The sequence below is a fragment of the Chelonoidis abingdonii genome, chromosome 8 (assembly GCF_003597395.2).
Source record: "Chelonoidis abingdonii isolate Lonesome George chromosome 8, CheloAbing_2.0, whole genome shotgun sequence".
Classification (NCBI taxonomy): domain Eukaryota; kingdom Metazoa; phylum Chordata; order Testudines; family Testudinidae; genus Chelonoidis; species Chelonoidis abingdonii.
The window spans coordinates 18,666,866-18,694,725 of record NC_133776.1 but is presented as its reverse complement, the minus strand read 5'-3'; the positions used below and the strand labels follow the sequence as shown (position 1 = coordinate 18,694,725).

Below are 27,860 nucleotides of genomic sequence, written 5' to 3'. Positions count from 1 at the left end.
ACCGTGACATTATATAATAGATATAAGGAATACGTGACAGTGTGGTGAAGAGGTTTTAGAGTGTGTCTACACTGCAATTAAAAGCCCACGGCTGGCCCGTGACTTAAGATCCTGGGGTTCAGACTAAGGGGCTGTTTAATTGCAGTGTAGACATTCAGGCTCGGGCTGAACCCGGGCTCTAGGACTTTGCAAGTGTGGAGGGTCCCAGACCTAGGGCTGCAGCCTGAGCCCAAATGTCTACAATTAAACAGCCCCTTAGCCCAAGTCTGCTGGTGTGGGCTAGCCAAGGATGTCTAATTGCAGTGTAGATGTATGTACCCTTAGTTATCCTGAGTATGGAATGGGCTCATCACAAGTTACGCAATTCATCCAAAATGCATGCCAGTAAAAAAAATGATAAAATACTACCCCAGTCAGACATTTGACATAGCCGGTATGTATTACAGAAATAGTATTATAAGAAGTTTGAGAAAACAGTTAGTGCCAATATTTATTATTACTATAAAGCCAGGCTTCCTTAGTACAGAACCACAACTGCACAAGCTTTAGAAGAAGAATTTTATATATAACATATTGCCTAGCTTGCACCTCAGAGCCACATGACTTTGAGACAAGGATGGGAGGACGTTGCCTTCCATTTATAGAAGCATTCGTATGGCAGATTGCTTTTAAAAAAAATTGGCTTCTGCTTGAAGCTAGTCAGTTCTGAAATTTAAGTGGAACTGAGATCAGAATAAAGTTAATTCATGTTATTCAGCACCACACATTTGACAGGGACAGTATCCTCTGCTCTACCAGTGCTCTCAGCCTTGTTCACTTTTCCTTCAGCTTTTCATGGAATCACCTCTGTGCCTTCATCCACGTGGACACCTATGTGTGGTACAGCTCAAGCTCATCTGCAGTGCCCTGGCCCTGCCACAACCAAATTCCTCTTGAAGACTCCTCCCATGGTGCTGACAGTGAAATAAAATGACCTGCATGTTGTGCCTGTTGCCTATATTCCTCCTCCATGGTCCACTAAGGGCACTCACTCAAGGGTTCTCAGAGCCCCATGTCCCTCTCCCTCCTGATTGTGGTTTTCCCAGGCTGCACAGTTCCCTACCTAAACTGTGCTATTCTCAGCAAGCCAGACTGCCTAAACAAGCTAGCGTCTGCACTTTGCTTTCTCCCCAGAGGCTAAAAACAGTATAATTGCCACAGTAATAAGTTACCAGATCTTTCTAAGCAAGCACATTTATTCTTAAGGTATGAGCATTATAAAGAAAACATATGAAAACAATAAAAGAACCTACACATATACAAAAAGTTTACCAAAGATTACCCCCCAACTCCAATCTAGTTCTCTGATAGGTATCAGTGCTTCAAAACCCACATCTGGATTTCCCCCATGGTTACAAGTTCATAACTGTCTCAGATTCAAAGCTACAATGAATAGCTCAGTCTTTCCTTTATACAGCTTGGGTCTTTGATCTTGATCTCTTGTAACAAGTAATAAGCATACAATGACCCACCTTTGAAGGCACAGCTTCTAAGGGCTGAGTTTCGGCATAATCGCAGCTGGGGAATTTGCATTCACCACCCCCTACAGATTCCCCAGGGAAACTATTTAACAAACTTTGTTCCAAAAGTGCATTTTTGTGTGGCATATTGTTCAATATAGTCCTTTGAACACCCTGGTCTCACATCACATCCCCTCTCCACCGAGGGGTTACCTACAATCCCAGCCCACAATAAAACAAACCATTCATACAATGGACCCCAAAGATATTTAAAGTTAATTTAATAAGGTCTCCCAAGGATATTGCAGGAAAAGGCCTATCTTTCACACATGTTTCCTTTCCCCTAAAATCCATGCACTTGTCTATCCTTACACTGTAAGCTCCTCAGAGCAGAGATCATGTTTCAGTGTTTGGAAAGCACCAAGCACATAGTGAGCACGAACATAAAAACACAGTAAGCCATGATAATAACGTGGAATATGTGAAATGGCTGCAGGTAATTTTTTCATATTTTATAAAATGCCATACACATTTATGATGCTATATAAATAAGATGCAGGCAATGTTATAGTTCAGTTAAATTGATCTTGGGCACTACTTGCTACAGTAAATAAATAATTGTCAGACAGAAAAGTCGGATTTTTTAATACACTGCTTCTCTTTAGAAATAAATTTATACTCAAGAACAAAATAAAGTTTACAAACACTCAAAAACAGGAGTACCAGTTCTTCTAGCTATAAAAGTGGTCTGGAAACTTATTCTTCGCATTCAAGGTCTGTAGTTTAATTGTTTTGTATGCCTGTGCTTGACTTATTGGTGCAATTGTTCACTGACATTTATTTCCATATTGCCAAGGTGATCAGAAACAGCTCTGAAAGGAAGATGTTGAGTTAATTATACATATGCTGTATTTATAAGTCTTTTTAGTTTTTATGTTATGACTATTTATTAATGTCACTGCAGTGTTCTTATAGAGCACATTTTGTTTGCTTTAAATCACTCTTACCATGAGTTTATCTAACGTTTTGAAATTCATAAAGAAAAAAAACTGGAGTTCCTCCTACCAGCCAAAACTAGCGTTCTACCCCTTTAAATACTTATGCACAAGAGTTTATTTACACACATGAATAATCCTATTTAACTCAGTGGGGAAATCACATGGTTAACAGTTTGCAGGATTAGGCCTGCAAAATGATCCAAATTAGCAACCCTCTGCATGTGGAATGGCCAGTAACTTCAGGCAGATTTTTTCTGAAGTGCTAGTCCTGCAGACAAACATGCATATAGTGCTCTGATTGACTCCTGTTACTTCAATGAGACAGTGAGTAAAGTTATTCACATTGAGTACCTGGTTGCAGGAAAAGGGTCTGTAAATACTGTGTAAGGAGCAGGTCCCAAGCAAATACTGAAAGATTTGACCCTAAAGGTAGGGCTTACTCTGTTAAACTGTTTGTGGCAAAGTCAGCTTCGTTCTATATCTGGTATTCTTTGCACTTACCTTCTTTGTAACAACAGGAACGTTTATTTTTCTTTCATCTTTGCTTGCTTCTTATTTCTTATCATCTTGCCTTCGTTGCACATTTGCTCACACAATTGCCTTGTTTTTCGTTCACGATCCAGAATTTCTTTTGGGAACAGGCTTTTCTCATCAAATATAGCTTTCAAGGCTATAAAACAGGAAAGACATTCACATCAAAAATCAAACATGTTTGGTAAGATGCACTGTTAAAAAGAAAGCCACTAGAGGAGGGGGAAAAAAACAGAAACAAAACCAGAATAAATCTGAGAGAACAATACTGACTTTTTGCTTCCAGATCTGCTAAGAGAAGTTTGTGGCTCTTTGGAAATTACTTTACATTTTGCTTTTCTTTTTTTTGGCTTAGTCTGTACATTAAGCATTTAGGCCCAGATTCTGCAAAGAATGCCCTGTGGATGGAGTCCTGTGCCTACATAGTCTACTCATATGAAGCCCTCATTCTAGGATCTGCCCCTTAAAACTCCAGTCTGCCTCTGAAGATGTAAAACTATAAACCCTGTAACTGAGGAGAAAGAACAGAGGTGGTTGTGTTTTTTCAAAAACAAAACAACAAAACACTTTTCTTTTAATTTATTTTAATCTCTTTACTGCTGCTAAAGGGTCATAAAAAGCTGAAATCAAATTATCCTGTATTGAAACAAAAGAATTTAAACTGCTAGTTGACTGTCTGCATGACTGAGCAAGTGTATTCTACAATCGTATATTTGGGCGCACAGTTGTCTGGTCTCCAGGGATCTCTAGTCCAAGATCAAGGACCAAATTCTGCCTTCTGCTATGTATATGTCCCTTCCATTAAAATCAACCCAAATGAAGCATTAAACAGTATTTCACTGAGTTGCTACCCTGATGCCTGAGAACATCTCTATGAGTAGCTCAGAGATGGGAGGCATACCTGGACCATTCCCATGGAAGAAGGGACACCCAAAGAATTCATTAACTTGGTAAGGCTTTTATATATTCCTGTGTTGTTACCCAGATGATGCCTTCATCATTTTAAACTAATCAGAACATGTACCTGAGCTATTAAGATTGTGGATATGGCTTAATCACTACACTTAGATGTATGTTTATTTGCATTTTAACAAGCTTTATACATAGGGATTGAGCAATATTCCCAAATGACCGTTAACAGCGCAGAGACCAAAAAAATAATCATAGCTGCACTAAAACTAACTGTGCGGTGCTCATTGCTTCTTAATCAAGAAGCTGCATCCTTCATGCAGAGTAGGTGATAAGGAAGCACATAGCTCAAAGAATTAAGAGCATCATTTTCGCAGGTGTTGAATATCAGCAACTCACACTGACTTCATCTTGAAACCATTGGGAATCTCTCTATTGACTTCAGTGGGCTTTGGACAAGATCCTTAATGATTTAAAGAATTAGAATTTTAAATAATTTACCATATCCTGATATTAAACAGAACCAGAAACAAAGGTAAATGGAGAAAAGACTAATTAATACATTATCTGTGTTTAATACATAACTAACTTGTAATTTACTAATTGGCAAATTTCTGAAGAAATTAGAGAGCAGTTCTAAAATCATTCAGAATATATTTGGAGTTTACAGTTTATTATATCTAGGTATTTGTCTGAGCGTGAATATATCTTGACAATGATTTGTTGTTATTAATCCTTAGGGAAACAACTGGGCATTTAGTTCCTGATCCAAAGGCCACTGAAGTCAATGGGAGTGTTTCCATAGCTTCAATGGGTTTTGGAGCAGGACATCAAACAGAGTAAGGGTTAGACTTTGCAAGTGGACCCACACATGCAGATCTCTGCATGTGAGCAAATTCCCTACTTCACAGAGGTTTTGCGAGGATAAATACACTTTCAGGTTGTAAGGTGGTCAGATACGACAGTGGTGGGGGCTATATAAGTGCCTTGGACAGGCAGAATTCCCATGACATCAGTGGGACTCTGCACAAGATCAGTGGTGCACTTCTGCACAGGCCTTAGTTGAACAAGATAATCAAGCACATGCCTAACCTTCATGGGACTTCAATATGGCTACTAATGTGCTTACAGTAAGTCACTTGCTTAAGTATGTGCAAGATAAGGCCTAACTGTTGACATTTTAAAAAAAAATCTCACCTTTATTTTGGTAACTGATAGCCCATAACTACTAATTGACACAAACTTGACTGACCCAACAAGGATCTATCTTAAAAATCCATGTTTGGCTAATAGTTGCTTTCCCAGATTAGCGAGATGCCATCACCACTTTATTATATACTTTGATTTATTAAGTGTTGTTTGTGACATTTGATCGTTAGTTTTATTACTTTTGTACCTACCAAATAACACCTAATTTAATTCTTATTACACATTGGATCCCACTCTTTCCTTTTTATGATTTTATGTTATTTTGGTTAACAGAATAGAATGTACATATCAAAGGGTAAAATCTGCTTCTTTAGTCTATGCATCATGAATTTCAGTTGCATTAATGAATCAGTCATACATAAATATAACCCTGCTATTCCACACCTGAATCTTTCACAGGAGCAAGACAGAGACAAAGCGAGAGAGAGAGAGAACACCAGTAGGTTGGTAAACATACACTGTGAGAAAAAAAGATATTTTTACCAGTTGGGAACAGGCACCTGACTAGTAAATTAAGTTCATGTGGCAATTAATCCAACTTCAAGATATAGATTACAGAAGCAATCTTTAAAATTAAAATATGGACGTGCAAGGTCAAAATTTGGCCTTGCTGATTCAGCTGCAAAGGCTTTCATTTAATTGGTTCATCCCCCCGACACATACACACTCTCAATGCTTTCCTCATACTTGTCAATTGACCCCTGCTATCTGGCTCACACAAACCTGACAGTAACTCACCTATAAACATAAATTATTGACATTAAAATTGCTAAATTTTGTAAATAAGCCTTATCAAATAAATATTACAATGATGTGTTTTACAACAAGCCCTAAATGCTACAGTAGGATGGTTAGCAGTGATGTTTCAACATCAGCATTTCTGAAGGAGCAGCAGAAAGGAAAAGCATTAGGGAGTCATCAGGGAAAGTGCCAGAGAGAGTGCAGTCACAATAAACAATCAGACAACCAATTTTCTTTATGGATCAACACTTAAGCAGTTACATAAACCTTGCCAAAAAAGTCAGCTTGATTTTGTGTGGGAAGGAAAAGTGTAGGTTGTCAAGAGGTACAGACAACCCATATATATTTTAAAGAACAGTCCGATGTAATAATTATTTTATTGAGGATCCATTTTGTAATTGTTTTGTAGGAATATGTAAAGCACAGTGTAATGGTCCAAGGGCACTCTGTAATGATAGAGTATAGCAGTAAATGTTTTCTCCAGTCAGCTCTGCACTTATCTTCTCACCATTTCCCTCCTTGTTTCATTGAATTTTTGGTTTTCATGAGTGCTTTTGCTATTGCCAGCCATCTGAAGATTCAGAAGTTGGGTGCGAAAAGCTGAATGAAGAATTGTCTCTTTCTGCCATTTCTTGAATGGGGCTACATCAGAGATGGCATTGTTCCTCATGCTTACCTAGAGACCCTTCTGCCCCATGTGTCAACTCCTGTCTTTTTTTGATTGTCAGTGGGAAGAAGACCAGTGTGTATTATGAAAATTTCCTTAAAGGGGGACTCCTCAGCATACTACCAGAAACATCCCACTTTATGGGGGGACAAATCAGCTTAGCAGAAATTCACTGGTATTGCCTTCCAAATCTCTCTCTCTCACACTAGGATCGGTTTGTCAAAACCCGTTAAAAATAAGATTGTTCTTTTCTGCCAAGAACAGAATCAGAAGTGAATGCTTCAGAGTAATCCTGTCAATGAACAGTTAGGGCCTGATTCAAAACCTACTGAAGGAAAGACCTCCCATTGACATAGACTGCGGTAGACTTTGGATCAAGCCCTTACAAAATAAGAAGCTGTTCAAATAGGATTATGTGTCCTGCTGCTGTGTTGAAGCCCCAGATCAGCAACTAAGCAATAAATCTTAGAGTTCTCTATTACCTTCATCTTATTTTCTCACAGATCACAAAAGCTAGTGACCTTTATTTTTGCCTTTCTGTACTGAAAGCTGGAGTAATGAGAATATAATCAAGGTCTACTTACTTTCTGAAAGAGTAGGGAGCTTCAGATTTTCAGGGCACTTCTTCTCAATCATTTCCCTGAAGTATTTGTCAGGGTTTAGAACAAAGTCAGGCTTGTTCATTTCAACAACTGCCTCAAGGGCTCCAATATTTAATGACCTAAAAGTTCCTTTAAAATAGCAGGATTATTGAAAAACCAGAATTAATTCCACATTGTATTGTATTTCTAAGATATGGTAACTTTTCTTGTCTATCTTCATTCATATTACTCCACTTGTGCTGCTATAATACTCAGAGACAAGAAACATTCAGCACTGTAAACACAGCTGTACAGATTAAATCCATGATCATTTTTATTTGAAACAACCAGAGAAAGCTCAGGAAAGCTGATTCTTAGCTGATAATTTAAGGGGGAAAAAACCCATTCAGTTTTCACTTGGAAGTGACACTTTTCACCAGTAAATTTGGATATTCTCCAGTTTCTTCTCTATAATACATAACATCTTCCATAAAATACAGAGTAAAAATAGCTTCGCTTACCTATTTAAATAAAACCAAAGAAAATGGATCAGGTTTCTAAAGACAATTAACAATGTTAAGGGCCACCCACTTATTTTAGTTTTATCACTGAGAACAACAATGGTCTATACTGTGAAATTCCAGATGCTAAAAGATTTTCAATTATTTCTTCAATATGTAATTCAATGTAATTTGAAGCAAACTACATTTGCAATTGATAAAATTATATAATATTTATGTAGGACAGCTCAACCAAATCAATGGTGCCCCAACCTCCTTTACGCTGCATTGGCCAAATTTGAAAGTAGAGATGCTTAAAGTACACCTGTAAGAAATGAATGTGTCCCCACCCACAAATCTTGTAGCTCATTGAGTTCACTGCAAATTGGACCTATATATCTCCACCTGGATTCTTTCTGCAGGAGAGCAGGTTGTGTCTTAGTGTAGACATCTATTGTAAGTAGGGTGACCAGACATCCCGATAAAATCGGGACTGTCCCAATTTTGAGGAGTTTGTCCTGCGTCCCGACCAGAGTACGGTCAGGATGCCATTTGTCCCAATATTTTGTTTCCTGGTCTTCGGTAGCAATTCGGCAGAGATTCCTTTAGTCGCGGATGGTTTTCAGCGGTATTTCGGCAGCGGGTGCTTTTGTCTTTGGTGGCCAGGTTTATTACCCCCCACTGAAATACCGCCGAAGACCGTCCGCAACTGAAGGGCTCTCTGCCGAATTACCACTGAACTCCCAGAGGGGTGAGTGTAAAAAAAAAAAAAAAAAAAAAAAAAATATGTCGCCCCCGTCCCCATAGGCAGTCCGCGTATTTTCGCCTTAACCATCTGTTCACTCTAATTGAAAGATGGCCGCAAGAGAGCTAGAACCATTATTAACTCCTATCAAGTAGAAAAGTTCCATTACCTTTGGTTCTGGCTCAGGTTTGCTCCCAAGGAAAGACTCCATAAGATTCTGTACTTACAGATATGCAAGATAACAACTACTGAGGTTGTGAAGTCAAAATGTCTGTTTACCAGTGGAGTTTTGCATGGTTTTCCCGTTGAAGAACTTATGTTTCTTTCCTTTCTGGATTTTGCTTTCTTTATATTTTTTACCCAATATCATTTTTTTCCATGGACTGATCCTAGGAAGATACAAGTGACTCTTTTTGGCCAAAATTTAAATGCAAACACAAAATGATAGGCATCTAGTTTGTCTCCTCCTGCAGTTTCTATTTTTATCCTTTGCCTAGCATATGTTATCATGCGTTCAAAGGGTCACACCTTTCTGTGCCCACATATGTTGATTGTCAGAATATAGCTCATGTTTATAGCTCCATATGGCTTTTGTTTAAGTAACCAGATGCTATATGACTACATATAATCTTATAGGGCCTGATTAGAAGTCTATTGAAATCAATAGAAAGGCTCTCATTGACTTCAATGGGTGTTGGATTGGGCCCATAGTCATTTTTATTATTCATGTGTAAAATGACTATCTAATGATTGCAAAAATCTCTTTATAGTGAATGAGAGTTTTCTTTCACTAAGATCCCATGAGAGAAAGCACTTTTAGGCCATTTACCAAGACTCCAATCCATCCTCCTAGACTCAGAGAGTAAGCTCTTTTCCTTGTGACTATAACTGGGCAGAGAAAGGTAATTCTGTTTCACAGAGGATTTCAAAATTTGGAACAAAACCCCAACATTTTGAAGTTCTCTGAAAAAGGGAGGGTAGTACCAGCTCTGGGGCCTTGTAGCCTACCCAGAGCTGTAGATCTGGAGCCCCAGACTGCCAAGGAACTGGGCCAATGGGCTAGCAGGAAACTTGGCAGGCAGGTTTTCGTTGGAACTTTGGCAAAAATGGAACCCTCTCTGTGAAACGTTGTTGGAATTTTTATGACCAGCACTACTTTCCATCCAGACTCACTCTCATTCTAGTAAAAAATAATAATTATGAATAAACTACTACCTGAGCTACAGCCTCATGATATTATAGGTCTACAAAGAGAACATGCTGTAAAGCAGTGTCCCTGTACCTTTAATGCTTTGGAACCACATCAACATGTTCTAGTAATAAGTACTAAGAGGCCCCACTTCTGATGCATCTGGCCCGACTGAAGATATAATTGCTTCCAAGACTACATACTAGTGAAATATTTACTAGAGTACACAAACGTCATTCTCCTTTCTCATATGCTTGTAAAGAAGAATTAGAATTGGAACAATTCCACCTCTTTGTATTCAGGTGCTTCTGAAAAAAATCAGCTATCTCTCAAGAGAAGTCTATTAAACCACCTGTTCTGCTCCAGGATAGAAGAGAAATCTAGCATTTCTCCAAGCACACATTAGGTATGTTTCTGAAAATAGAAGAATCTGCAATCTTACTGAACTCAGAGATTTTGCTGGGGAGCATTTGGAGCATGCTTAAGGCAAGGTATGTTCTCATTGTTATACTGCAGTGGTTCAACCTGGATTATTTTTTAGCAGTTTTTTTCATTTTCTATGAAAATATTAAAACCTGTGGATATTGGGTCTGATTCAGATGTCATTTACCACAGAGTAAATCAGGAGCTACTGTACTGAAATCGCTGGAATTGCTTTAAGATTAGAATGATCTCCATTATACTTAAAGATGCTGCTCATCACAATAAATACTTATCACTTGCTCTTTAATCTTTAAGAATGTACTGCTATGCTCTGCACAATCTTATCTGTCACAAAAATGCTGTTAATTTTAATCCATTTTGCTCATACTTTGTTGACATTATGTAACATTTCTAATAATCTCGTGTAAGAATATAACCTTTTAAAATCTTTTATTAATGTAAATGTTTCATGCTATTACATTCAGGAAATTATTTAAGCCAAAGAAAGACTTGTGTACAGTTTAATTTTATTGCGCTTATGCCTTGACGCAGTCCATGTTACAAAGAGTCATTAAAGTTTTAAACATTTAGGAGTACACTGTATTTTTTCAGAGATATACACCTAACTATTTGAGCATTAAGAACAAATATAAACCCTTGGAATGGGAGGTAATGAATTGCACGCTTATTATGGTTATGATAGAAGGAACAGTGTAGTCTAAAAATATATCTCTAAAGCAGCATAAAATTTGTCAGGAAGTAATCCAGTTATGGAGAGTTTTAAAATGCTTAACAAACTAACACACCACGCTAGGGCTCATTTATAGGAAAGAAGCATGGCCTAGTGCAATGTTTCCCAAACTGGGGTCACCACTTGTGTAAGGAAAGCCCCTGGCGCGCCAGGCCGGTTTCTGTACCTGCCGCGTCCACAGGTTAGGCCAATCGCAGCTCCCACTGACCAAGGTTCACCACTCCAGGCCAATGAGGGCTGCGGGAAACAGGGGCCAACACGTCCCTTGGCCGACACTACTTCCAGCAACTCCCATTGGCCTGGAGAAGTGAACCACGGCCAGTGGGAGCCACGATCGGCCGGACCTGCGGATGCGCCAGGTAAACAAACCGGCCCAGCCAGCCAGGGGCTTTCCCTGCACAAGAGGCATCCTAAGTTTGGGAAACACTGGCCTAGTGAATTAAGCATTGACTTGGACTCAGGACACCTGAGCTCTGCTTCCAGGTCTTCCACTGGCCTGCTGTATCAGTTTACCTCTCTGTCTCAGTTATAAAGTATATAAAACAGTAATATAATAGAGGAAAATAGAAAATATAATCATACTTAACCCCTTCATAAAGCATTCTGAGATTTACTGATGAACAGAAAGTGCTAGGTGGTATTATAACATAGGAGCACTCCAGGAGGAATTCCGTGCAGACACACTGAGGCTCTGTCCCTTCAAAGGGTATGTGATTTTCTGACAGAAAAAACACTTTTGCAAAACTGATATTTTCTGTGGGGAAATTTCAATTTTGCCAAAAAAAATAAAAATTGATTTTCCATCAGGCAACAAAGCACAATGAAACATTTGAGTTTTGGGAATGTAGAAACATTTCATTTTGATCAAAAATGAAGAAATAAAACATTTTGAAAATTCTAAATAAAAATGGTTTGGAATTTCTGTTCCACAATAAATAAATAAATAAACACATACATAACAAAAAGCAACTTTTTTGTCTCGATTTGGATGAAAACAAAAGTTTAAAGAAAAAATGCCAAAGCCTGCCATTGCAAAGCCCCTTTTGATAAATTACTTACATGTTTACAGATTCTTCTTTGTCTTCCATATCAAGTATTGCTTGTTCCAGGGGTTTAGGAGATGGCTCTCCTCCAAAAACAGGGGCTTCTTTTTTCTTTAGAACATCATCCTTTTCTTCCCTTCGGCCCATATTTTCATCTTGATTTTGCTCTCCTTTAGAGTGGGAAGGAGCATTTTCAATTCGCCAGTGCTCTTCCTAATTAGCAGAGCAGAAAGCATTTTAAAGCCGCTCAGAATTAGAAATATTTCTTACTATTTATTTTTTGAAAAAACCCTTTCATATAGAAGTACCCCCAGATGCAAAGTTTTAAGACAGCTGTTGATTTTCATCATTTTCCTGCATACTTATGTAAGCAACTGGTTCCCTGGATCCAGATCCATATTATTTACATTATAGTACCTCATAAAGAAGTTGTGAGCAACCTGTGGCTCCTCAGGGTAATCCGCTGGCGGGCTGCCAGTTAGTTTACATTTTCACAGTCGCCTGCAGCTCCCAGTGGCTGCGGTTCATCATTCCAGGCCAATGGGAGTGGTAGGCAGCATATCCCTTTGGCCTGCGCTGGTTCCCGCAGCTCCCATTGGCTGGGAATGGCAACCGTGACCACTGGGAGCTGAGGGCAGCCATGCAAATGTAAACAAAGTGTCTGGAGGCCCGCCAGCGGATTACCCTGGCAGGCCACGTGTGGCCCATAGGCTGCAAGTTGCCCACCACTGTCAGAGGCTACACGACAAGATTAGAGTCCCCATTGTGCTAGGCACTGTATAAAAACAGAGACTGAGACAAACACAAGACCCTGCCTTGAAAAACTAACAATTTGAGCTAGTTCAACAAATTCCCCCCCCTGCACTCGCTGAAAATATAGTTTAGTTTCTTGTGCAAATAATCTATACTTTGATTAAATTTTTCACATTGCTGATCAGAAAAATTGAAGACTCTCATAGCAACGTCAGATAATTTCTATTAAAAATGTCAGTTTTCTGTTTCAGCATTTCTGATTTGAAACTTTTTCAGAATTTTTCATTTCCCAAAACTTTCTGATATTTTGACTCTCTGTTCTTATTTGGAACAAAAACTAATTTCAAAAAGCCAAAATGTCCCCCCAAAGGGATAAATCCATTTTCCTAGCACCTCTACTAACAAACTTAACAGAAGCTGGTAACATTTTTAATGTTTTAGGCAGTGAAGGAATGAGTGACTATAATGGGGTGGATAAACCCCATGCTGGAGAGTTAAGGACACAGGAACAACTCTGGGCCCAGAAGCCCCATCCCCACAGCCCTGCTCCAGTTGGAGGAGGGACTCAAAAGAGTCCTCCTTCAGCACAGCAGGGTGGCAGGCAGAAAGAGGCAGAGCTGCACTCACTGCAGCAGAGGGACTACACCAGGGAGGCCTCCTCATGGGGATATCTACCGAACAGAGCCGGAAATCCCTAGCCTGCTGAGATCCCAAGATTGCCAAGGACAGCCACCAGTCATGACACACCCTGATGGTGGGAGCAGAGCCATAGGAAGGGATCCAGAGGACAGTGTTCACAGGACCACAGGTAGCAGATTCCTGCTTTATAGTGCTCAAGGGGACCCTGGATGGGAAATCCAGTGGAGTGGGAGGACCCAGGTTCCCCTACCCCATATCACTAGGTGGACTCTTACCACTAGGCAGGGAGGCTCATACCACTCATAGTGACTAAATATGATGCATTCAATTATTATTTATTCTTATTAGTGCTATGACGGTTTCACAATGTTACATTTGTTCTTAGAAAACATGTCTCCATGATTCAGATATTATCTACTGGAGCTGAAACATGGCTTCAGGAGTAGTGGTAGGTAAGAAAAAGTCAGCGGTGACTAGAGCTGGACAGTAAACGATTTTCCTGCCCTACAAAAGTTTTCCAAATCAGGCAGAGCACAGACTTGAAACTGAGTCTCCCTAACCACTTTCTCTCTGGCCCATTGGTACAAAATTGTGCAGCTTCAAGAGGAGAGGTTGAGAGAAGCCTAACTTAGAATAGCCAGTAGCCTATGGTTTAAGTCAGTCACCTGAGCTGTGCAGACCCAAGTTCAAATCCCTGCTCTAAATCAGCTATTGGGAGGAGGGGAGTATCTTGTTTTGATCAGAAGTTCCACCCTGGACTTAAGAAGCCTTCCCAATAAAAGTTTTGTCAAAAAGCATTACATTTCCATAAAATGTTTTATCATTTTCCAGCTAAAAACCATTTTGTGAGGAAATTCTGATCAGCTACAGTAGTGACTCAGTCTTTGCCCAAAACTTATGTGGGACTGAAACCAAGCATTCTGAACTTAAAATAAAAAGTGTGAATAACTTCCTATCCACATGTATATTTTCATTTGCATTCTGTTTTCCCAGACAAGAATTCAGGTAGAAATGCTAAAATCTAAAGAGAAAATCTGTTCAAGATATTTCTGCTATGTCCCACACAGAAATAGCAAACATGGATAAACTGAATGGCAGACCCCCACAGGACTGCTCTGGCAGTACAGAAGCTGATGTGAAGGACCAGCAGTGAAGCAGTTAATTAAAAAGTCATCTCTCTGGCAGTGAAACATTCTGTGTCAGCCAGCATTACCCATAAGAGTTGCTAAGAGAAGTATTTCTACCTGGCCAAATATTCCAATTGTTGTACCATACACATCACTAAGAACAACACTGCAGTCTGAAGAGGAGGAGAGGATGAGCAGGCAACTGTTTTGCACACAGGTTTCCAGATAAGTAACACAGTCATCGTGTGGCTGAAACGATCTTATCAGGGGAGGTGGCTGGGTTACCTTGTTCTCACTGGAACCAAGGCAGTAGTCCTGGTGAAAAGGAAATGGCAGTTATCTGAGAAAGGGGGATATTTTGGATCTGGAAATCTTCTGAGCAGGCTCCACAGCTTGCTGTGTGTGATAGATGAAGGGGCAAACCCTGCCCTTGAAGGAAAGATGGGAGCAAATCTCTTTAAGATTTTCTTCTCCCTGGGTTTTAAAGAAAAAATGTGACACTTCTGACAGTCAGGTTTTGTATTAGGTGCATGGCTATAGGCACCCCAGGGTCTGATCCAGCACCCACTGAAATCAATGGAAAGACTCCCTCTGACTTTAGGCCCTAAGTTTGAAAATGTTGGTCAATCTTTTTCCTTTGTTAGAAAACAGGTAAAACCCAGCTTATTTGCATGTATCCTGACAAACTGGGCACATGAGAAATACAAAAAGAGAATCAAATATTTTCCTTGTACCTGTATATTCCATATTTTCACCCATCCAGCTAGATCCCCCGTTATGAGGTATTGATTCATTTTATCAATGGTCATGATAATGGATCCAGCTCTACTGTGGGCTTCAAACTCTGCCATGAGCTGGCTTTTCAAGGTACTCCAAAACCTAACATAGCCAGCACCTCCACATGACACTAAGTTTGCTCCACCTAAAACACAGAAATGTGGCTGAATAAGCAGAAAGAATCATCAGCTTTCATTATTACAAGCAATTCTCTGTTATGCATGAACTCGTATTTTTATTTTTGTCACTGTTTGGCACAGTAAACTCCAGTCACATGAAATATCTTTTACTCAATAGGTATTTGAGGTATGCAGTTCAGAGCAATACCAACAAAACAAAGTCTAGTACTAAAAACACTCTTTAGAGACCTGCTGTTAACCTTTTTCCATGAATATTATGATAAACTGTAATCCTTATGTAACTAGTTTTCTTTACTTTTCTTTCAAAAGGAACCCTGGTCAAACAATTTATTTTATAGATACAGAAAAGAAAAACCCTAAATAGTGCTTTTAATAACAGATTTCCAGATAGTTTCAGATCAATCTGCAGATGCTTTCCAATGTTGACTCAGAAAATGCCTGGTCAAAGCAGCAGACGTTATAATTGACTTTCTTAAAGGCAGAGCTGCATATATCAGTTTGAAACCAAATTCTGAAATGACTTGCATCCCGTACAAGCTCATTGACTTAAGTGGAACAGCCAGGGTTATAAATCAATACACAGTTTGGATCTCTGTATGTAGACAGGCTTCAGATACAAACCAGTTTTACTGGATTATTTAAATGTACTGTCAATATGAGTTTCGGGCAAATTAATTCAGATGACAATGAGAATGAATGCAGAACAAAAGAACATTGTTTGAAAAATATTCTAACATGCTATAGGAGAAGTATTGTAAGGTCTTTTTTGAGGGGCAAAAAGGAAAGGAAACTGTGAAAGCAATAATCAATTATCATTATTAATAATGAGCTTTTCCAAGTACTGTTGTTCAGCATGGGCAAAGTAAACAGAGCCAGGATTCAACTGTGTAGAAATTACTTTACGGTACCTGTCACTGAAATATTCTTTCTAGCTTCTAGGAATAGAAGCTTAGTAATAGCATTGTTGCACTCAGAGTCAGTATCATAGAAGTCAGCTACAGACATTGTATGTCTTCTAGAGGACGTTCTTCGAGCAGATCTAAGTTGCTGTTGTAGTAACAGAGTATCTGTAAGAGATGTTCCCTATTACAGTCAATAAAAGGGATTTATGTGTATAAGTAGACATGTCAAAAACACTTCGCATCTGATTGTTTTCAAGTTTTTTTTATCTGTTACTTTATGAATTCAAGCTAAATCTTTTGGATGTTCATGCTATTAAAACTATTTATGTGAGCCAAATTCTGCCACCCTTACTCTTGGTGAGCAGTATCTTATCCTGCAAGCTGCCCTTTGGATTTCAATGCACGATTCACAGAATAAGGTTTTTACTCAGCAGTAGAAAATGGTGGATTCTGGCTTTATGAGATTTCCAGTCTCCTCTTTAATGAGCACAAACTATATTAACTAGCTCATTTTCTATAGCCAGCAGCTGGATCAATGAGTTGTGTACATAATTTGTACTATGAACAAATACCAATTTGAAGAGAAGCTTTCCCCAATTATGGTGGGGAGAAGGGGGGCAGATCCTCAGAGAGTATAAAATGACATAGCTCTATTCATGTCAGTGCAGATGTGCCAATTTACACTGTCTGAACATCTGACCCATGATCTCTGTGGAATGTTTACTGAACAGCAGGACCATTAAGGGTCACTCAGCTGTAATATGATCTGCACTGCCTGGCCCAGATCTTCATCTGATTAAAGTCAGCATGGTTCAATGCAGCTATGCCAATTTACATCAATTTAAGATCTGCTCCTCTGGGGTTTAGACCCTTTAAAGATCAGAAAGCTCATTACCGGTAGTTCCTTTGCCATATCTACTGTATTCGCAATATTTTAAGCATTCTTACTCTGAAGTGTCTTGCTCATTATAAAGGGACAGTCCACCAGATATTCCTGCTTAGTGCATGTGCAAGTAAGAAATGAATTTCAAGACGATAGAGATATATATATAATATATATAATAAGCGACTGGATAGCGTAGTGGTTAAGAGCGCCACCCTTTGATACGGGAGACCGTCCTTTGATATGAGAGACTGGGGTTCAAATCCCGGTGGGTACCCAACTTTCCAGTAGGGGTCCTTGGGCAAAAGACCCCCTAACGCTTCACCTGCCTACCTCAAATATGAGAGTGACACGAACTAGGAGAGTCATGCCGGCTCACACCACCTACGTCAAATATGAGGTGACGCGAACTCGGAGTCACCGGTCGGGACATTGCCTGGCATTAACCAAGGTCCGTTGCCAGATTGTTGAGGGGGAACCAGGACATTACGATAAGTGGGCTACTGGAATCAAACCATTCGATGGACGCTGACAAGAGAACCTTGCATTGATGGAATGCTTATCTACAACAGCTTAGACCTAATGAGAGGGGGTATATGAAACGAATGACCGGGGGCTTGGATGGACAAAGACCTACGTCCACACCTTACTGGATACAGCTAGTTACCCAACGCTTTTCAACATAGTTAAAGAGGAAGCTGCTCCTCACAAGCTTGAGATAGACCAGACTCCACTTACATCCCCAGACTTTCAAGAGACCTTTGAAAGAACACGTGGATTGTGGCCAGGCCCACCCCTTGAAGCTGAAATTCCACTGCACCCCCTCCATTGCAGAGCCACAGCGAGCTGATATTGAGGCATAAGATCATGGAGAACTTAGCTACAGTCAGTCCTTGCTGACCGATTACAAGGGGCTCAGTGGAAAAAGTACCTCAAATAGTATTGGTTAGAAGATGCCAATGAGCCCTCTCAATCCCTATAACACCATAACTCAAACCATGAACTGGGATTACGCTACAGCCTTCTGTATCCTGGAGAGCTTGGCACCCCGATCAGAAGAACACAGTATGTACCCCCACCTGGCAAATGAGGTGTGGGATAAGATTCAAGTTGACTCGGAGCGACAGTTAGTCAGCTGGTGGAATACGAAGGGTTAGATTAAGGTAAGACTCGGCTACTGAAAAAATACAAGGGCCTCACTCCATCTGAAGCCTTTAAAGACTGCTTAAACAAAGGCTTCACCAGCACTGGCTACCGGCTAAGGCAGATACACTAGAGAAGCAGAGGCAAAAAAAGAAATGGCCTGTTCTCCAAAGAACCATTCCAAGGATTGTACTCCCAACTGCAGTTGTGCACACACAATTGGCAGCAGAAATAACAGTACGGGAGGAACAATATGGGAGAAACAGAGACTTCATAAACCAGTGCAAAGTGGCTGCAGGACTTGTAGAAGAGGCACAGCAAATCTCCCAGAACAGAAACCCAGTCACCCATCACAGTATAAGACATCCGCAGCGGGGTAAAGAACATGAAGAAGCTGTGACAGCACCTGACCAGACATGATTCAACCCTACTGGCTAAGAAACTAACAGGCCAGTGCATGAACGCTAGCAGCACAGATGAACCAGCTGCTAGCAGCAGGCTCCCAACCCAAACTGAGCTCACCCAAGGAAGGACAAGTGTCTGATCATGAAATACCCCTGCAATGGAACAAGAACCGTCCAACTACGACCCATAACCTGGCCTCCCAGGACATGGGAAAGTCCTATCAGGCATCATAGCCCAAGCTAACAGGACCATATGGGCAGTAACCTTGGCACGCTCAGAAGGTATGGAACAACAACCGTTGCTCATAGATAGAGCAGTCACTCAAGATCTAGACAGACAATCTGAGCACAGCCTGGATTGACTACAGGGAAGCTTATGATCAATGCGCACCACGTGGATTGTTGGCGTTGGCGCTATACAAGTCACCAGGACACTAAGGGGACCTGCCTCAAGAACTCATGGGAAATTGGAAGACAACCACTGAAGGTCAACTCAAGGGCAGCTTGCACAAGTGTCCCATCAAGTCGGCATTCCAGTGATGCACTGTCCCGTGCTTGTTTCTGCATAGGTTAAACCCCCTCAGCCAGATAATCACAAGGAATGCTTTACGGGTACAAAGTTCCAGGGAGTGGAACTACCATCAGCCACCTCCTCTCGATGTGATCACGCTGTATGCTAGAATGACCGAGACATTCGACTCGCTAATCCACCTGACGCGGGACTACACGTTGAGGATATTGGGATGTCATTTCGGGACTGGGAAGTGTGGGCTGTGAATGGTAGGTGAAGAGAGGGAAGGTAGTCAAGGGGGACTGATGGGTGGAACTACCAGCGGCACATAGCAGACATTACGACCAGCTACAGCCTGGCGTCCCACGTCACATGGGAACCACGATGACGGAGGCAAGGGAAAGACGGCAACATCAAGTTCACAAAGGATAAGACAGGGTCCTGAAAGATCCAGCTAAGTGGGAAAGCACAAGATCCACATCATCAACAGATTACACCCTGCCTGTTCAGATACCCTGCCGGTATAGTGAGGCTGGCCAAAGGCGGACATGGAGGGCTGCGATGTGAAGACCGGAGCTCCTCACAAAATGGCACGGAGGTTTCCACCCCAGTCCACACCCAGCGGACTGTATACCAGCCGGAAAGAAGGCGGGCGGGGCTTGGTGAGGTTCAAGGCCACTGTCTGGTGAAACCTGGAAACATCCGGGCCATCAGTAAGATGCCCCCAAAGATGAGCTGCTGAGACATGCCTAGCAACAGCAGGACATGGAGGAGAACCAAGCAAAGAAGGCCATGCAAGACAGACCTGATGGGTAGGTCCATCGACAGAGAGCTGACATTGAGAAATCTACCAAGTGGCTGGGAAAGAGCTGGACTAAAAGACAGGCACTGAGGCACTGATTCATCGCGCACGGAACAGGCACTGAGCACCAGATCCATTGAGCAGGGTTACCCCACTAGAGAGGACCCAAGGTGCAGAGTTGCAGAGAGCCTCAGAGACAGTCCAACACATAGTGGCGGATGTTAAGAGGCAGGCAGAACGCATACACTGAACGGCACAACCAAGTGCTGGCATTGTGTGACGGAAGCTGGCCCAGCGTATGGGCTAGACCCTCCCAAGACCAGATGGGAGATCCACAGAGTTGTGGGAGAAAGGCAGGGCTAAGATTCTGTGGGACTTCCAGATCAGACTGGACCAGGCGGTACTGCTAATCAAACCAGACATCTGCATAAAGACAAGGACAGAAGACAGCCGGTTGTAGATATAGCAGTTGCCAGTGACCAGCCCTAGAGAGGATGTGGAAAGTGAAGGCCAAAGTGGTTCCAGTGGTGGTAGGAGCACTCGGGGCTGTGACTCCTAAGCTGGGTGAGTGGCTCCAAAAGATCCCAGGAACAACATCACAGCTCTTTGTCCAGAAGAGTGCAGTGCTAGGAACAGCTAAGATACTGCGCAGAGCCCTCAAACTCCCAGGCCTCTGGTAGAGGACCTGAGGTTGAGGAAGACACATACCACCCATAGGGGTGAGAGGGGAATTTTTTTATATATATATCAGTATTTATTCCCCAAAAAAACTTGGAGAAAACCTGAAGTCTAAATAAGAACCACAGAAGGTTTTTTCCAAGCCATTTTCCTTATACTGAGATGTGTGCTGCCATAAAATGTACTACAGATTACAGTGGGGAATAATTATAGATTTCCAATTGGCATGGTGTTTAATATATGTTATGCCACTAGTCTGTGCAAACTATCAACCCAATGAAGTTTTCAGGTTCTGGGTAGCCTCAAGGGTAGCAGCCTCTGCAAGGTTCAATTGGTATTATTTATTATCCAACACTGAACAAGGCAAAAATTAAGGGAATGCTCCCTGCTGAAGGTAATAATATAAAAATGCTGATGTAGATCTGTGACAATAAACAGAAGCAATAGCCTTGAGATGTATAGAGAATAAACTAAAGTGTATAAAGCAAGTACACTCTCAAGGCTGCTTTCTGTCACTCTGACAAGACAAAGGTATAAATAATCCCCCTAATCTCCACTCAATTATCAGTAATTTAGTGGCACACTTAATATTATATGCATAAGGCAAACAGTAGGTATGTTTTGCCTAGAGCCTGAAAGCAGTGCTGCTTCAATAAGATGCTCACTCACTCGATTTGGATTTCAGAGATTTTTGGGGATCCAGGTAAATTTTAAGGTAGGCATTTTCTGTACTATTATTCCAGACAACAATTTCACCACCACAGCTCCCTGCATTGGACAAAGAAAAGACAACACATTGTTACACTCACTAGCCAACCTTGATCTTTCAGGCAGCTAGAAGTATTTTATTGCCAACACAGCAATATTTTCACTTTTTACGTAATAGGTCACATGACAAGGATTAGCAGGGCTTGTATTCCCATGCATCTGTAACCTTTTGATGTTTAATCCTCTCCTACAAAGGTTCCTGCAAAGAAGACATTTCTCTGGTTTTACAGAAAAACAGACCATGGAAAAATTAACAGATTTTCTAAGTAGGCTAGTGGATTCAGATGCATATCTTCCATTAACTGTAATGTGTCCAAATCCCCTGCAATGCTTTGAAAATCTACCAATTCACAAAACAAAAAGTAACAGATCTCAGACCTCAGCCAAAGCTACCTTTAGACATAAGCAACACAAATGACTCTGGAGCCCTGTGATTTTGGGTAGATTCAGCAACTAATGGCTGGAATCTATCTGCCATCAGCAGGACTGAATGAGTATGATGGCTGAAGTTCTAATTCTTGCTTTCAGTTTAACAAAACATAAGGTCAGACTTGCCCTGATTTGACAAACTAAGCTGTTTACCATACATTGGACCTGATGCTATTCTCATTTCGACTGGGGTAATTCACAAGTAGTCACCGGAGATGCATCTGTACGAGTTCATTGTACAGCTACATCTACATTTGGAGCTGAGCTGGCTTCTCATGGAGCTAGTGCACTAAAAATAGTTGCGTAGCCACAGCAACGTGGGCAGTGGCTGGTTCAAAGCCAAACTAGAGCTAGGATTCAGTTTGAGACTGGAAGATGCCAAAATCTTGAGAGCTGATATTATACGTCAGGCACCTTGGGCTTAAATATTACACAATTAGCTGCTCTTACAAGATTTCTGCCACATGCAAACCAACCAAATAAATAACTAACTAAAATAAAAATAAATCTTTCCCAGTTTTTTTAACTAACTGATAATCAAACCACTGGTTTGGACTCAAAAATTTGATTCAGAGCCTTTTCTCAGCTCTTTGCATAAAACCATCTTCCCCCTGGACTTGAGGTTCTGGCTTATATCTAGTAGCAATAAGCATTTTACTATCTGAGGATTATTTAGTGACTTATGGCCTCAAATTTGACTCTAGTAAGAAATCCATATCACAAAGCTTACACTTCTTAGCCATCTCAGATAATGCCCATGCTAAGGACAGAGGTCATCAGGGATAGCTATTCGGTATCCTTCACAAGCACCAGATTCGAAAGGAGCCAAACCTTGCGTCCCTCTCTCCGTCCTCCCACGACGATCAGCAACAATCAAACCAAGGATCTTCAGCACAAACCCTACCCACCTGGGTTGAGGAATAACTCATTTAGCTGTTTGTAAGTAGCAGGCTGTTCCTGAACCACAAACTACAATTGATTAAATTTCCACTGAATTCAACTGAAGAATAAGTCTATATGCCACCGTATTTAAATCAATTTATTATAACTGTGCCCTCTCCTCAAAAAAAGAACCCACAACATTCTAGTGTATGTAATTTTTGGTAAACTGAACCATTTATTCTCAATCTTTTTCTATTATTTAAGTCCTGATAACTCCAATCACCACCTCCATAGAATTCCCACTGAATCCAGGATAATGGGCCTCCTATTATAAATGTTTTCAAGCTTTGGTACGTGAAAAATATCTAGGTTTAATCATTCTGTTCAGATATGAAAAATATGGGGTGGACTTCCCTATCCTTTTCTCCAATGAGAGTCTGATGTAACCCCATTGAAGCAAATTGAAATTCATTGGCATAAAACAGAAGCGAACTAAAAGTGTGCTTTTCCTGTCTCCGTAAGAAGTTCTAATTTGTTCACATCTTGTAAGTTATGTACCTCAGCCAGCAGCATATTAGCTACACCAGCCCATGCAGTAACAGAGTCGGCCTTGCATAATAATGATGTCCCGAAATCCCAATTCCTGGATGAAATATTAGGCAATAAATATTAGGCTACCTGTAACTAGAGTATGTGGAGGTAAAAACGCAGCACATAAGATGTCATCTTGATGCTGAACTCCTCCTTTCCATTCTGCAGGCAGAACAAAATATTGAGTCAAGTTGCTCAGTCGGAAGACAGTAATTATTCTAATAAAAGAGACATAAAAACAAAAGAAAAGCATAAGTGAACCTAGTCATATCTGACCACTTCAAAAAATGTCATTGGTATCTTTTTAATATAATCATTTACTCTAATAATCTTGAATGGGAAAATTTAAAAGCTTGGTCCTTTTGCTTTCCTTTGCCAGTGAAATTCTTCTGTGTTACAATCCAAGCATGATACTTTTAGCAGCTATTGTTCTATCACTCTGCCAACACAAAATGCTGAATCTGGCCCCATCATAACATACTGTTCCCTGCAGCATTAGTATTAAGGGAATATACACTAACCAGAGCTGAGACATTATGAAACATTTTACTGATTCTAGAAAGTGTGGAAAATACAATAAAATCAAACCTGCAAATTTTGACATTTCATTTGTCAAAAACTCCAAAATACATGGGATGTCATCTTCTTTCTCAAGACCTCACTTAAAATCTTTCACAGCAAGAATTTCACTTCCACATCTTCCAGTTGGGGATACAGCAAAAACTAAGCAAAACTGATGTCCATATCCTAAATGAAGGAATCGGTCCTGCTTCCACTGAAGTCAGTGAGAATTTTCCCATTGATTCCATTGTGGTCAGCACCACACGAAGTGTCACTATTTGCAATAATGCAAAATCCAGCATTTCTTGATTTGTGTGGGGTCACTACTCTTAATGACCAAGGTACTTCATATTAACTGATGTAGAACATCAAAATTATCATTCGCTTCTCCTTCCCAGTGACAGAGCAAACTCTCTTTTTAATGGCATGTGTTGGCTTTAAATTAGAGATTGTTATTTAATAGAGTGTAAGAAGGCCACCACTAAATCCATTTCACTTAGATTCACAGATCAGGCTTCTGACCCACTGATATAAAGATGATGGTTTGTGACAGAGAACTGTACTGGGGTTATGACTTCTAGAGTAAAAAACGTTTTTGATAGTGTCAGTTTCTCTTGGCCGGTTGGCTGTAGCTTAAGATAAATTTAGAACAACATCATACTACCTATGAGACAATGGCATAAGATAAACACCACAACATCATTTTCACCACCTGCAGCCCCACTCCAAAAGGTTCCACACAGGTAGACCCCTGCACTCACATAGAGCTTAATGAAAACCAAAGAGGTTTCCCTGACGACAAGGCTGCACCCATGCAGAGTCCTTTGAAGCAGGCAGGAGGTGATGAGCATGGTCCAAATCGCCAGCTTCTATTTACCCACAGTCTGACAGGGAACAAATCGAACCAGCTAACAAAAATTCTGCCTCCAATGCATCACAGTTGCATTAAATCCATTGTGTAAAGTTAGCACCTCTGCCTTGTCTATCAGAGAGGTGATGGCATATGGATTGTCTTTGAAGATAAGCAATCATTCCCAAAAAGATCTGAGAGACGAAATGTGATATATATAATTCAATTAATCGCTACCAACCAGAAGTGGAGTGTGGGGGCAGGAGTAGTAACAAATACCTGATCATCACTTTCTGGAAGGACAATCAGAAAAAGGGCTTGTTTCACGATTGGCAAAGTCATTGCCGCTGTGATCAATGCAGCGGCATCAATTTAATGGGTCTGGTGAAGACACAATAAGTCAATAGGAGAGCACTCTCCCGTCAATGTCAATACTCCTCCTCCCCGACAGGCAGAAGTTATGTTGATGGAGAGCGTCTCCCATCGACATAGCACAGTGTAGACACTGCTGTAAGTCAATCTAAGCCACATCAATTTAAGTTACGTAACTTACATAATTTAACTAACGTAACTTAGATCGACTTACCTTGTTAGTTTCAGGTCAGTGTCTTTGTCCTGGTCTAAAGTGATGGACTTTCAACAGGCTGCTGGGAAAAGGCCATGCAACCTTTGCTGAAGTGCAAGTCTTTCAGTCATGTCTAATTTATAGATTGTGACAACAGGATTTATCCTCACTGAATGAGGCTTTGCATAGCAACCAGCTCCAACTTGTTTTATTCTGCATAGGTTGATTTACACTGATTGTCTATTTCCAATGCCAAATAAAATATGATCTATTTAAGAGTGCTGGTATCATCGGCTACTGTTGAAGAAAATTTGCCACTAGAGGCTGGTTTTCAGTATGGGGAGATCGACGCTGCTGCAATTGATGCAGCAGGGGTCGATATAGCAGGTCTAGTGAAGACCTGCTAAATCAATGTTAGAGCTCTCTCTAGTCAACCGCAGGACTTCGCCTCTCGGAGAAAAGAAAGGTAAGTCACCAGGGCCTGATGAAATGCATTTTAGAATACTCAAGGAGCTGACTGAGGAGATATCTGAGCCATTAGCAATTACCTTTGAAAAATCATGGAAGATGGGAGAGATTCCAGAAGACTGTAAAAAAGCAAATATACTGCCAATCTATAAAAATGAAAATAAGGACAACCCAGGGAATTACAGACCAATCAGCTTAAATTCTGTACCCGGAAAGATAATGGAGCAAATAATTAAGCAATCAATTTGCAAATATCTAGAAGATAAAGTGATAAGCAACATAGATTTGTCAAAAACAAATCATATCAAACCGACCTGATAGCTTTCTTTGACAGTGTAACAAGCCTTGTGGATGGGGGGAAGCAGTAGATGTGGTATATCTTGACTTTAGTAGAGCTTTTGATACTATCTTGCATCACCTTCTCATAAACAAACTAGGGAGATGCAACCTAGATGGAGCTACTATAAGGTGGGTGCAAAACTGGTTGGAAAACTGTTCCCAGAAAGTGGTTCAGTCATGCTGGAAAAGCATAACAAGTGGGGTCCTGCAGGGATCAGTTCTGGGTCTGGGTCTGTTCAATATCTTCATCAATGATTTAGATAATGGCATAGAGAGTACACTTAAAAAGTTGTGGACAATACCAAGGTGGGAGGGGTTGAAAGTGCTTTGGCGGATAGGATTAAAATTCAAAATGATCTGGACAAACTGGAAAAGTGGTCTGAAGTAAATAGGATGAAATTCAATAAGCATAAAAGCAAAGTACTCCGTTTGGGAAGGAACAATCAGTTGCACACATACAAAATGGGAAATGACTGCCTAGGAAGGAGTTTATCTGGGGGTCACAGTGGACCACTAGCTAAATATGAGTCAACGCTAACATTGTTGAAAAAAAATGAACATAATTCTGGGATGTATTAGCAGGAGTGTTATAAGTAAGATACAAGAAGTAATTTTGCTCTACTCTGCACTGATTAGGCAGTCCAATTCTAGGTGCCACATTTCTGGAAAGAGGTGAACAAATTGGAGAACGTCCAGAGAAAAGCAACAAAAATGATTAAAAGTCTAGAAAACATGACCTATGAGGGAAGATTGAAAAATTGGGTTTGCTTAGTCTGGAAAAGAGAAAGCAGAGGGGACATGATAACAGTTTCCAAGTACCTAAGAGGTTGTTACAAGGAGGAGGGAGAAGAATTGTTCTTTCTAACCTCTGAGGATAGGACAAGAAGCAATATGCTTAAACTGCAGCAAGGGAGGTTTAGGTTGGACATTAGGAAAACTTCCTACCTGTCCGGATGATTAAGCACTGGAATAAACTGCCTAGGGAGGTTGTGGAATCTCCATCATTGGAGATTTTTAAGAGCAGGTTAGAGAAACACCTGTCAGGAATAGACTGGATAATACTTAGTCCTGCATAAGTGCAGGAGACAGGACTAGATGATGAGGTCCTTTCCAGTCCTGTGATTCTATGAAGTTGACAGGAGAGCGTCTCCTGTCAACACAGCACAGTGAAGACACCGGGGTAAGTCGACCTAAGCTATGTCAACTCCAGTTACATTATTCACATAGCTGGAGTAGCGTAACTTGGGTTGACTTACCCTGGTACTGAAGACAAGCCTTTAGATCAGTGGTCTCCAACCAGTTGATTGCAATCTCTGGCCGCTAAAAGTCCAGCAGTGCAGTGGGGCTAAGGAAGACTCCCTGCCTGCCCTAGTTCCGCACCGCTCCCAGAAGCGGCCATCATGCCCCTGAGGCCCCAGGGGTGGGAGCAGAGGTCTCCATGCACGACTTCTAACTGCAAGCACTGGAGAACTGTGGCCAATGGAAGCTTCAGGGGCAGTGCCTGCACAGAGAGTCAATACACAGACCCATGTGCCCCCTCCCAGGGGCTGCAGGGGCGTGCTGACTGCTTCCAGGAGCAACATGGGGCCAGGGCAGGCAGGGAGCCTGCCTTATCCCTGCTGTGCAACCAACTGGGAGCCACTGGAGGTAAGTACCGCCCGGCAGGATTCTACACCCCTCTCACACCCCAACCCCCAGCATGAGTCCCCTCCCAGAGCCAGCACCAGTAAACCCTCCTGCTTCCCAACACTCTGCCCCGGTCCAGAGCCCCCTCCTTCATCCAAATGCCCTTTCAGGGCCCACACCCTGCACCCCATCCTGCACCCCAACACTCCTCCCCAGCCTAGAGCCTCCTCCTGCAC

At 41.1% G+C, this 27,860-nt stretch overlaps 1 protein-coding gene across 1 annotated transcript in view; it reads right to left on the bottom strand.

Annotated features, from left to right (window-relative positions):
* Window positions 1-2,128: 2,128 nt before the first annotated feature.
* The window catches only part of WDR49 (WD repeat domain 49), a 70,126-nt gene continuing 44,394 nt past the window's right edge, over window positions 2,129-27,860 (bottom strand). The window contains exons 10-19 of the mRNA XM_032776777.2: window positions 23,303-23,433; window positions 21,215-21,313; window positions 16,131-16,289; window positions 15,040-15,227; window positions 14,423-14,620; window positions 11,803-11,999; window positions 8,660-8,769; window positions 7,139-7,285; window positions 2,999-3,167; window positions 2,129-2,371 (exon numbers count right to left, since the gene is read on the bottom strand). Of these exons, the coding sequence (XP_032632668.1) occupies window positions 3,022-3,167; window positions 7,139-7,285; window positions 8,660-8,769; window positions 11,803-11,999; window positions 14,423-14,620; window positions 15,040-15,227; window positions 16,131-16,289; window positions 21,215-21,313; window positions 23,303-23,433 (1,375 nt within the window). The 3' untranslated portion in view covers window positions 2,129-2,371; window positions 2,999-3,021. The remainder of the gene's footprint in view (window positions 2,372-2,998; window positions 3,168-7,138; window positions 7,286-8,659; window positions 8,770-11,802; window positions 12,000-14,422; window positions 14,621-15,039; window positions 15,228-16,130; window positions 16,290-21,214; window positions 21,314-23,302; window positions 23,434-27,860) is intronic.